The 12,407-nt window shown below is 39.7% G+C and overlaps 1 protein-coding gene across 3 annotated transcripts in view; it reads right to left on the reverse strand.

Moving 5' to 3' along the window:
• Positions 1-205: 205 nt before the first annotated feature.
• APBA1 (amyloid beta precursor protein binding family A member 1) overlaps positions 206-12,407 on the reverse strand; it is a 213,779-nt gene continuing 201,577 nt past the window's right edge. For 2 of the 3 annotated variants that reach the window (XM_075827955.1, XM_075827947.1), the window contains 4 exons: positions 9,333-9,545; positions 8,828-8,947; positions 5,592-5,732; positions 206-3,770 (listed from right to left, as the gene is read on the reverse strand). In XM_075827955.1, coding sequence (XP_075684070.1) covers positions 3,699-3,770; positions 5,592-5,732; positions 8,828-8,947; positions 9,333-9,545 — 546 coding nt within the window. In that variant the 3' untranslated portion in view covers positions 206-3,698. The remainder of the gene's footprint in view (positions 3,771-5,591; positions 5,733-8,827; positions 8,948-9,332; positions 9,546-12,407) is intronic. The other variant, XR_012847790.1, reaches the window with a different exon arrangement.

Below are 12,407 nucleotides of genomic sequence, written 5' to 3' on the forward strand. Positions count from 1 at the left end.
CGGGCTCCTAGCATCATAGTTATGTACGACGCTAGGAGTCCCTGCCACGCTGCGGGACAAGTGTCCCATACCGTAATCATGTTTTCAGTACGGGACAGTAGTTCAACGGAGAGGCAGGGACTCCTAGCGTCGTAGATAAGTATGATGCTAGGAGCCCGGCTCCCTGCAGTGTGTTCGGTCCGGGACTTGCGGCCTAAATACGTCTGTCAATTACGGACTGAGTATGCTCGTGTGAATCCAGCCTAACTGTTTTTCACTGCACAATGGCACCCAAGCCACCTGCTGTGCAGGGAACAGCAGTACGGCCCCATTCAAATGAATGGGAGCACTGCCGAGCAGGAACAACTTCAGCACTGCGGTTCCTTTATTCTCAGGATCGGTGGGGCAACCAAAGGCCAGATCCCCATTGATCATAAAGTGATGGTATATTGTAGGCTTATGCCATCACTTTATAAGATGGGAATAACCCATTAACTTTGCTAATCAAATACATGGCAAAGTCCTCTTCCTTTCTGAACTCCAGCAACTGACTGAAAAGCTCCAGCAGCAGACAGAGCCCTGTTTACTGTCTTTGAGGCATCCATATCCAGCAGGAAGGCTCCCCTGCAAAGTCTATATTGATTACAATAGGAGCAGCACCGTGAGACTTCCTATTTTTTTTAATTTAAAACTAGATGTACACTCCATAGAGAACATATCCTTTCTCCATGTATCCAATCTGGATTAAGGCTGAGTTCACACGTCACGGATTTGACGCAGATTTTCAGCGCAGATTTTACATTTTGCAATGCAAAAGGGTGAGATCTGCGTCAAAACCGCAACAAAATCTGTGGCAAATCCGCAACGTGTGAACTCAGCCTTAGAATTCTGGATTTAGTGTAACAAAGATTTGTTCAGGAAGGCCTTTTGGAAGAAAATGAGCCATATTTATTTTGTAGTTGATTCCAGCATTATGTACTAGACATAAAAAAGTCTACTCTATCTCTTCCCATTAAGGTTAGGCTTCTCGCTGTAGTCTAGGCGTTTGTACCATAGAGGAAGAGAATTGCTTCCTTATGTAATCTCGAAGGAAATCGTTGGTCTGCTTTAACCAATGACAACGGCAAGGCTACAGATATTTATTTTTATCTGGGTTTGTCCAATCTACTATTGATACTCTGGTCAGTTTAAGTGCTATTGCACATTCATATCCCTGTCACTGCCAGCTAACCTAACAAGAGTCTCTTCCAGGTCTCTCGGATTAATAGGAGCAGTTAATATTCCAGAAAACATAATACATCCTAATAAATAAATAAATACATTACCAATTCTCTTCGTATCAGAGCTCTCAATGAAGCGCAAGCTTTCTAAGACACTAATAAACGATCTACACACCTTATTAATATACCCTGTTATACAGGTGAACACAAATAGCTACATCACAATATAAATATGAATTGCATTATATTAGTTTGGTTCCCTTCAAGTTGAACCAAACATTTGTTTTTGTTTTAAATATTAGTTTTGCTCTTATTCATCCACTGTAAAATGACATCATATTACATTATATAATATTTAGTGATACATTTCCTGAATGAGAGCAACCAACTACAGTTAGGTGCGTGGGAGAAAAATGATCCACATCATTTTTATGTAAACATGGGGGAAAGCCATCTCGTCCTCATTTAGATGCACATAATATTACACATCAGAAACATGTAGACATTGTAAATCCGATTGTGTAAACAAAGTTAGCTGGAAGCTGTCGTTTCTGTAGCCATTAACTGCATGGAGTCTACATGATCCGATCCTGGCCGAACAAACTGCAGGATCAGTACAGGTATCTGTCAATGTGTACTTCCGGAATGACAGTCATGGCCAGTAATAATAATCCAGTTAATATAAGCTTTATCCTTGGATGTAATGCCATATATATATTTGGGAAATAATTTCACACCACTAGTAAGTTGATCTTCAGACTACACTACAAAAAACCATGACTTCAGACTGCCAGGTGGTAGTACCATTGTGGCCAATTGAGGTGCTCACACAAAATGCCAATGGTGGCCAGTTAGATATACATAAAGTCAGTCTGAATCTGCTTCTGGTTTGTGAACACCAGATGTTGGCCAGGGCAACTAGAAAACATCAATAGGCTGCACAAATGATCCCTTGCTATATCTAGACATAAAGCCTAGTGCTTAATAAGAATAGTTTTCACATTTTACAGTTCTCAGGCGTTGTGGACAGATCACCCCAAGGGGCCTTTCTATGTGAAGCCAGCATGGCAGGATCTCCCATCCATTTCATTACAGTTTTGAAAGGTAAACAAAGTCTAAACATTATAACAACCATCGTAATCTAAATTGTTACATCAGTCAAAGAGCATTTCACACATTAGTGGATAGTTAGTCATCAGCCATTGTAGGGCTTAACAGCACAAACAAATATGCCAGGTTAATGTCCTTGAGCACTACATTACATTGTATATGGATATGATATTGTTGTGTAGACGGACTGTCGGTCCGAGAATCTGTTAAAGTGGTCACTGCATGATGGGAAATCGACTAAAATTCCCTGGCTTTGCATTGGTCAACAATGATATTCAAAACAATGGGCCGTAATAGTTCACCAACAGAGGATTTTCATTGATGTCCAAACAACTGGTGGACGGTAAACAGAGGGTATAATGTAAAACCACAAATGGCCACGTGTTCTTAAAGTGCAGTGATGAGTTAACATTTGAGAAACAAACTATTATAAGTAATGATTAAGAATGGCAGCTTTTATCAAAATGGAATGGTCTCCATATAAACATCCAACTATATGTGGAGCTCACATGTGCCGTTATGGTCTTTTTAATTGTAACTATGCCACTCATCCACTACATGGAAACATTTCATTGTGCAAATAAGCCACGTTTGTTATTTGGAATATATCTTCTTAGCAAAATATAGTAAGCTAGCGGAGCTAGGTTCCAACATTTTCATAACTAGTATGAAATAATATAAGGTAGAATTATATATTGAAGACCAGTAGATGGCGGTCGATTCCTAGAAGTATAATTTAATAACCACGTCAAGCTACTTAAAGAATGTCCCCTGTTACTTAATCATAATGCAAGATTCTCCAATGAGTTTCAACAGTGCTTTGATACAGTGAACGCCACAGAAGCACACATAGTATAAGTTGTAAATTCAAGGTGACCCAGAGCTTCATGCACAGCCTTCCGAGTTGTATCTAAGATTCAGTCCTGCTACTTTATTACTGTGACACATGCATTAGGGCTTTTTTTTTTTATAACATATGATATAAAGAACTGGCCAATTTCAAGTGTTAGTGCTATAAGTGCATGAAACAACGGTACAATATCAACCAGGTGAGCCCAATGAACAGTAGCGTGATAACCTTGTAGAACGGACTCCTTATGAATCTGTTTCAGGCATGGGACCCTCTGAGGCTCATAGACACCATAGCACACAAAATCTGTAAGGTGTCTTCCTAACATTGAAATAATGTATTAGCGCAGTCATGAGTAGAACATATCACGTTCAAAGTCATAACTTTCTGTAAAATACTCATTTTACGGTCATTGAGAAAATTGACAAAAAATGAAAAAAGAGAAATGTTCCTGGAGATGTTTCTGTAGACACAAAGGAAAACAACCACAGATGAGGCGAATTGTCCTCCATGCATGATGAGAAGTAGCAGAGAGGCCATCAGATGTAAACTGGTTGCTCCTGTGCAGTCAGCAGTCGGTACATGGCTGCCGGCATTGTCTTCATGTGTATCTGTTGAAATAAAAAAACAAATGGTTTGCATTGATGATCTCATATAAATGTTTAGAGATCAGACATCCCAGTACAGTTCATTAAATAGCTACCTACAGTAATATAATATGTTGCTATAATTTTAAAACCATGGCCATTGATATGGAGTTGGTCCCGTCCTTTGTTGCCATAACAGTTACCACCCTTCTGGAAAGACTTTCCATTGGATTTTAGAACATGGCTGCAAGGATTCGTGTTCATTAAGGCATAAAAACATTATTAGACAATAAGGACTGGATGTTCCATTCAGTTTAGGTCACGTCTTTCAGCAGGCCCAGGGAGATCTTCCATACCATGTAATGTTCCTCAAAGGCCTTCCCCAAAACAGTTTGACGGTATACTGTGGCAATAAGGTTTCCTTTCACTGGAACTAAGGGGCAGAACCCATTCCATGAAAAACAGCCCCAGGTTACCATTCCTTTTCCTCCAAACATTACAGTTGGCAATACAAATTTTGTCAGGAAACATTCTCTTGATAACCCTCAAAACCAGATAGTTCATCAGACTGCCTGTTAGGGAAGGTGTGATTGACTTCTTAAGAGAAAGACTTCTATACACCACACAAGTGTGTGTGTGTGTGTGTGTGCGCTTGGCATTACGCATGGCCTTTGAAATACAACACAAAACAGTCCTCGTTCCGAAGTTGCTTCCAGAATTAGGAACTTGGTAGTAAATTTTGCAACAATGGACAGAAGATTTCAGTTGTCAGTTTGGGTGGCCTACCATTTCTTGAGCTCTTAGAAACATTAAAGGTGCACCACTTTATTTTTTTATTGCACCCTCCATTTACACATTGGTGTTTCAGTGGGCTGCTGTGTCCAAAAATATTTACTGATCCCCGCATCTTGTCTTTCTTGGGTCCAGCGCCGCTCACGTGATCTTCCCTCTGACTTGTCTGGAGTCACTGTGCTTTGGAATAAACCGGAACTCAGGCTCTCAATGCATTCCTATGGGAGCCAGAACGAGGCCAAATTGAGACTCCATAGGAATGCATTGAGAGCCTTACTTCTGGTTTTCTGAAAAGCAGCGATTCCAGACCAGGTCAGAATGAAGATCATGTGATCGGCGCTGGATCCGAAAAACAAGATACAGGGATCGGTAAGTATTTCTGCACACAGCAGCCCACTGAAACACCGATGTACATATGGAGGGTGCAATAAAAACAATAAAGTGGAGTGCTTCTTTAAGGATCAACAATTCACAATAACAGCGTTTATGTGACAAAAAAGGTCAACTGAATAAAGTCATCCATATGCATGCAATAGCTGTCAGCTATTTCACCCGAGCATGCAAGTTTATTTCAATGGCAGAAGAGGAATAAGCCGCTGCCAGACCAAAGATTCGGCATGTTGAAATCCAACATGGCCAACACTTCTTTATCCCAACATCTTTCATCGGGGGATGGTCAGAAGGTCCTCTAAATACAATAAATAGTTGACCGATCGCGATGAAATTGGGGTTTCGCCATAATTTTACCAAATGTGCCAGTTTTAGACACTGAGCTCTTCTACTAATGTTTTTCTATGTATCATTATGCATAGTCATGGGTGTGGCTGAAATGGTTATTTTACTTATTAGTGTCCACATACTTTTGGCTATGTAGTGTATGTATTTCATATATCTTCTTAATATTGTGACAACTAATGATTATTGGATATAATAATACCACATTTTTGCTTCCCAGTAGATCCTATGAATGAAATAATATGTCGCCTGCACCTTTTTATAGCTACGTGTTAATACAGCCAAATAAGACAGTAATGACTTCAGATCATTCCTTACCTCACCAACTGCATTGGAGAGAATATGAACTATCTTCTCATGAGGAGTTGCTACAACACTCTGTCCATTAATTTCTATGATACGATGACCCACTCGTACGCCACCTCGTTCTGCAATACCTCCTCGCATCAGGCTGCAAATCTAAACATGAAAGAGCCAAACAAGCAACATGGAATTTACTAAATGAATTTTTTAATTACTTAACGGTGCCTTATCTTTATGCTGTATTATAACTTCAGTTCCTGTCAGGTCAGGAAGACCATTAAATATGCAGCAAATTCATTATTAGACGTTAATGAAACCATTCTAGGCAAAACATTTCGTATTTGTTTAAACAATCACCCCTAATGTATTACCCCTGTAACCCTTCCGTTTTATTGATGTGACTATCTTGATGATAAACTGTATCACCTCATGTATGATGTCTTTGGTGTAACATCTTTTCTCAATCATTCATTTGTAAACTTGCCTGATAAAGGGGCCCATGTTCTTCTACAGCTTGCAATCACAATTTTTCTGATTAGCCAATAAACAGTCCTTTACAAGGAAGAAAACTGTCTCTCTAGCGCCAACTATAGGTAGATAGCTTGTAAGTAAATGTCCTGCTAATTTACGAGCCTTGAAACATGACTAGGGATTTCATACTTTTTCCCAGGGACTCCCTACACTAGCTGAATCTTCGCAGGGAGAACCAGGACCCCCCTATATCAAAGGCATCTCATCCAGCCAATACCCTGCTCTGTACTGATAGAAGCAAAAATGCTGAAACAGTGTTGACTACAGATGGGTGGCTCTGGCTTGGGGGTGTCCCTAGTCATGTTCCAAGGCACTTTAATGGGTCAGACATTGACTTACAGAGCATCTACCTATAGGTGGCACTAGATAGACAGATTTTTTCTTCTGGAGGAGATCTAAATTGCATACTTTTCCCAGGCAGCATTGCCTGTAAGACTCCCTACACCAGCTGCATATCCGCAAGAAGAACCTGTACCCCCGGAAGTCTGGTTAGTCAATAAAGGTATCACTTCTATAATACATTTGTCTGTTTTTTTTTTTTTTTTTTACACAAAATTATTTAAAGGGGTTTGTACATTTTTTTTACTAATGCCTGCAAATACATGAATTAAAAAAAACAAAACAGTAGTCACCTATCCTTTCCCCCAGTGATCCAGATCTGACGCTTTGGCGGCACTGCCAGTGATTGTTTACATACAGGCAGCATGTCACGGCTGCAGCCAATCAGAGGGCTCAGCGGTCTTGTGTTGTATTTCTGGCACTATGCTGTCTGCATGTGTCAGCGCTAGACAGCCGGGGGGAAAGGATAGGTGAGTACTACTTGATTTTTTTTTTAATTCATGTCATTTGCAGGAATTAGTAAAACATTTTAGGAACCCAGATAACCCCTTTAACATCAGTATCTCCCGTACTGTAATCATGTTTTCAGTACGGGACAGTTGTCCTGCAGCGAGGCAGGGACTCCTAGCATCGTACATAACTATGATGCTAGGAGCCCGGCTCCCTGCACTGTGTTCAGTCCGGGACTTCCGGCCGAAATACGTTCCGTCCATTACGGACGTAACATGCTCGTGTGAATCCAGTCTAAGAGGTATTAACTTAGAGACAAGTTTGTGGAAAGTCTGGTTAAGGTTGGTTAGACACAGGCTTATGCATTCACTCAGCTATACTGGATGAGGAGATTGATCTCTTTCCCTGTCATTGATGTCAATAAACCCAGATGACTGCTGCATACTTATACTATCTTCTAGATTTCCAATGCTTTATTTTTGAGCACCAGAAATGTAGTAGTCTTTAGCCAACAAACTAACATTGAACCATCTGTCTAGTAGTAGATACAATATAGCACCCCATGAAATTTGGAGTGGCTTTTACATTCTTCATTGCCTTTCTAATTTTTAAATATACCAGGTCTTTAAATTCATCACTGTGTCAAAAAGCGAATCAAGAAGTAAAATTAGACAATTGTCTGTCTTGGGCCCCATTCACATCGCGTTTGTGCTATCCGCCGAGCATATACGTTTTTCTATAAAAACGTGGACCATTGAAAACATATACAAACGTGTACAATTTCTGTTTACGTCAGTGTTTTTTTATAGCATGTACGTTTAGCATACACTCATACGTCTGTATACGGTTTTTTTTAAAGTGAACACTAATAGAAAAAAAACAAAAAATAAAAAACTTATTTACTGTATGTAAACAGATACAAATGTATATCATTAAGTTTGCATACGTCGTCCATTGAGATCAATGCTAAAAAAAAGTTACGTCGCGTATAAGTTTTTTGAAGTACAGAATAGCGTAGCAGACTACACTTTTCAGTACTTTCAAAAAACAGTATCCCAACGTAAACCATGACAAATATAGACCAAATTATATTGGTCTACGTTTGACCCATGTATGCGCCGAGCTATACGCTTCAATTCTTTTTTAGTGTTTAAAAACGTATACGCCCGGCAGATCGCACAAACGTGATGTGAATGGGGCCTTACATGTACAGTATAACTGACATGTCTATACTTCTTTTTAAGCCATAGCAATTTCTCACCAGTGAGGCAGAATAATTGAAAGTGCTAGAGGCTTGTGAACAAAAGCTAATAATAAACCAAAGAAAATTCATATTTCCATGAGCGTCTTAGTTAAAAATACTGTCAAGGGAAAGCAGCGGTGCTATGAATTTTTGAGAGCTCAATGCTTATTTCAAGCCACAACTTGAGGTTATGAATAAGACAACCATGTCTGGTTACGATAGCTGCTTACCCAGGTAAAGCCTACACTTCAAGAAAATTATGGTTGTTGTCCAATTTACTTTGGCTTTAGATTTTGATGTAGTTTATGCATATATTTTTTTAGCCTAAAGTATAATGGAAAGTTTTATACTCCTCCTTATTGAATCCATTTCATTCTGTATAAGGCACCCTGAGGTACAGTATAAGCCTTTCTGTATGCCACCTCTTGGGCAGCTTACTGTAGACCAAAATTTTGCATCAAAATTTTGGCGCAATTTGAGACTTTTCTAATTTGCCTAAACTTTTTTCTAAACTTTTCAATTTACCCTCTTTTCTAGATACTTTTTAAAACTGTCTAAAAGCCAAAGTGTCTAAAACCCATAATAAATTTGGCGCAACTTGAGCCTGAATTCTAACGCATTTAGCTTAGTAAATCCTCCCCACTTTGTATTAAATATAAGTATATGCATCAAGTTTGCAGTTACTCACGATTCCATTCTGTACACTGAAGCCGAGCTGGTATCTAAGGTCAGGTCTTCGAATTAAGACAGTTGTAACTGGAGGACATCTCACAATATTTAGTTTCACTCTGGACTGATTCTTTAAGCCCTAAAAGAAATGCAATATGTAAGTTTAACTGTATTATAGGTATGTACATAACTAAACAGATATTAACCCTGTGCAGCACAGCGCTGGAATAAATTAAATAATTCAATGAGAAAAGTAATAACCCCCACAGCTGGGCAAATCCAAGAGGGGCAAACCCCTTTAATATTTTAATGAAGTAAAGACAAAGTTACATTCTTTCTTTTATATGTTGGGGTTGTCGAGGAAAGTTTTGGATCATTATTCACTTTGACCATTGATATAATTTGCTTGAACAATATCCGACTAACTTATTCCTAAAAAACATACTGGCCATGAAGAAAACTAGACAGAAAGCAGAGTTCAAAGGAAAGGACCATAAACATTGAATTCTTTATACTAAACCAACCTTTATTATGCTCTGACAAGTGGACAGTGGTAAACCAACTAAACTGGTGCCATTGATCGACATGATTTGATCCCCGATATTCAGTTTCCCTGACTTTTCAGCAGGCCCTCCATGCATCATATTAGCAATAATAACAGTTGGCAGAATGGAGCCCCAGCCAGATTCTACAATCACAACACCAAGGATTTCCCCCTTCTGTTTTTCAATAAAAACCTGGAAGACAAAGTGAAGTGATGTTAACTATTTTAATAATAGTATTACATATGTACACACATTTTTTTATATTAATACAGCAGAAAATGTTTCGCTTTTTCGGGAGCTCTACACATTCGACTTATATTTGACATGAATCTAGCCCAATTTCATATGCAACAGAAGAAAAATAAAACAATAAGTTAGCACAATTGGATAATCTATATAATGACAATGGACTGCAGACAGAAAGAAAGAATACAGTAGCACTACCCAGAGATCTAAATTCTATAAAGACTACGCTTTTCAGTACTTTCAAAAAACAGTATCCCAACGTAAACCATGACAAATATATACCAAACGGATGCTATATTGGTCTACGTTTCACCCATGTATGTGCCGAGCTATACGCTTCAATACTTTTTTAGTGTTTAAAAACGCAGCTACAGGATGTGGGCCAATCCACTTTTAGTTTTTTCCTCCCCACATTCCAAAAGCTATAACATCTTTCTTTTTCCGTCCATATAGTCCTATGAGGCTTGATTTTTGCGGGACGAGTTGTAGTTTTTCGTAGCACCATTTATTGTGCCATATAATGTACTAGGAAACGGGAAAATTTTTTATTTGTGGGGTAGAAAATGAAAAAAACAGCGATTCCTCCATGTTTTTTTGCGCGCCGTTTTTACAGAATTCACTGTGCAATTAAAACAACAATTAACTTTATTCTGTGGGTGAATACGATTATGGCGCTGCCAAATATATATAGTTTTTTTTCTATATTTTACTACTTTTACAAGTAAAAACATAAGTGTAAAAAAGAAAAAAAATGTTGTCTCGCCAAATTACGAGAGCCATAACTTTTTTATTTTTCCGTCGATTTAAGTGGTATGAGGGCTTCTTTTTTTGCGGGATAAGCTGTCGTTTTTAATAATACCATTTTGGGGTACATGCCACGTTTTGATCACTTTTTATTTCATTTTTTGTAGGAGATTAGGTGACCAAAAAATAGAGATTTTGGCGGTTACAATTTTTTTTTTTACGGCGTTCACTGTGCGGGTTAAATAATGATATATTGTAGTAGTTCAAACTTTTACGGACGTGGCGATACCAATTATGTTTATTTTTTATTTTTTTTACTATGCTCTAGGGGGAAAATGGGAAAAGGGGGGTTTTTTGAACTTTTAATTTTAATTATTTCTTTTTTACATAAAAAAAAAACTGTGTTTAACAAATTTTTACTTTATTTTATTAGTCCCCCTAGGTGACTTCAACCAGCGATCGTCAGATCGCTTGCACGATATACTGCAATACTAATGTATTAAAGTATATCGTGATTCTGACAGGCATCTAATAAGCCCTGCCGGAGGCAGGGCTTAATAGGTGCACAAAGATGGCGGACCTGGGGGGCCTTCATTACGGCCCCCAGGCAGCCATAGCAACCATCGCCCCCCCACGATTGCGTTGTGGGGGGGTGCGATGAGCTGTTAGTGGGGGTCGCCCCCCCTCTTTCTAACGATTTAAATGCTGCAGCCGCTATTGACCGCAGCATTTAACAAGTTAAACGAGCGGGATCGTGCTCGAGCGCGATGCCGCTCGTTACTCTGAAGTGTCGGCTGTAACAAACAGCCGACAACGGCATTGTATGGAGTGGGTTCACTCCGTGAGCCCGTTCCATACTTCCCCTACCCGACTTTGGCGCATGGACACGTCAAATGTCGGGAAGGGGTTAATACCCCATAATGACAAAGTGAAAACAGAATATTAGTAATCTTTGCTAATTTATTGAAAAGGAAAGACAAAAGTTGTATTGACATAAATATTCAGACCCTTTACTAAGTACTTAGTTGAAGCTCCTTTGGCAGCGATAACAATCTCCAGTATTCTTGGGTATGATGTCACAAGGTTTGCACACATGGATTTGGGGATTCTCTGCCATTCTTCTCCGCAGATCCTCTCAGGCTCTGTCAGGTTGGATGGGGACCATCGGTGGACAGGGACAGCCATTTTCAGCTTTCTCTAGAGATGTTCGATTGGGTTCAAGTCAGGGCTCTGGCTGGGCCACTCAAGAACATTCACAAAGTTCTCCCTAAGCCACTCCTGTGTTGTCTTGGCTGTGTGCTTAGGGTCATTGTCTTGTTGGAAAGTAAACCTTCGGCCCAGTCCGAGGTCCAGAGCACTCTGGATCAGGTTTTCATTAAGAACATCTCTGTACTTTGCTCCATTCATCTTTCCCTCAACCCCGACCAGTCTCCATGTCCAAGCCGCTGAAAAACACCCCCACAGCATGATGCTACCAGCATGCTTCACTGTAGGGATGGTATTGGGAAGGTGATGAGCAGTGCCTGGTTTCATCCAGACATGACGCTTAGATTTGAGGCCAAAAATTTCAATCTTGGTTTCAGCAGACCACAGAATCTTGTTTCTCACAGTCTGAGAGTCCTTGAGGTGCTTTTTTGCAAATTCCAGACGGGCTTTCATGTGTCTTTTACTGAGGAGAGACTTATTTCTGGCCACTCTGCCATAAAGCCCAGATTGGTGGAGTTATGGTTGACCTTCTGGAAGTTTCTCCCATCTGGTCACATTATCTTTGGAACTCAGCCAGAGTGAACATCGGGTTCTTGGCCACCTCTCTTACAAAGGACCTACTCCCCAGATTATTTAGTTTGGTGGGGCGGCCAGCTCTAGGAAAACTGCTGGTTGTTCTAAACTTTTTCCACTTAAGAATTATAGAGTCCACTGTGCTCTTGGGAACTTCCAATGCAGCAGAATTTGTTTTGTACCCTTCTCCAGATCTGTGCCTCCATACAATCCTGTCTCTGAGCTCTACAAGCAGTTCTTTCCTCCTCATGGCTTGGTTTTTGCTCTGATATGCATTGTCAGCTG

This window comes from Rhinoderma darwinii, chromosome 1, assembly GCF_050947455.1.
Source record: "Rhinoderma darwinii isolate aRhiDar2 chromosome 1, aRhiDar2.hap1, whole genome shotgun sequence".
NCBI lineage: Eukaryota > Metazoa > Chordata > Amphibia > Anura > Rhinodermatidae > Rhinoderma > Rhinoderma darwinii.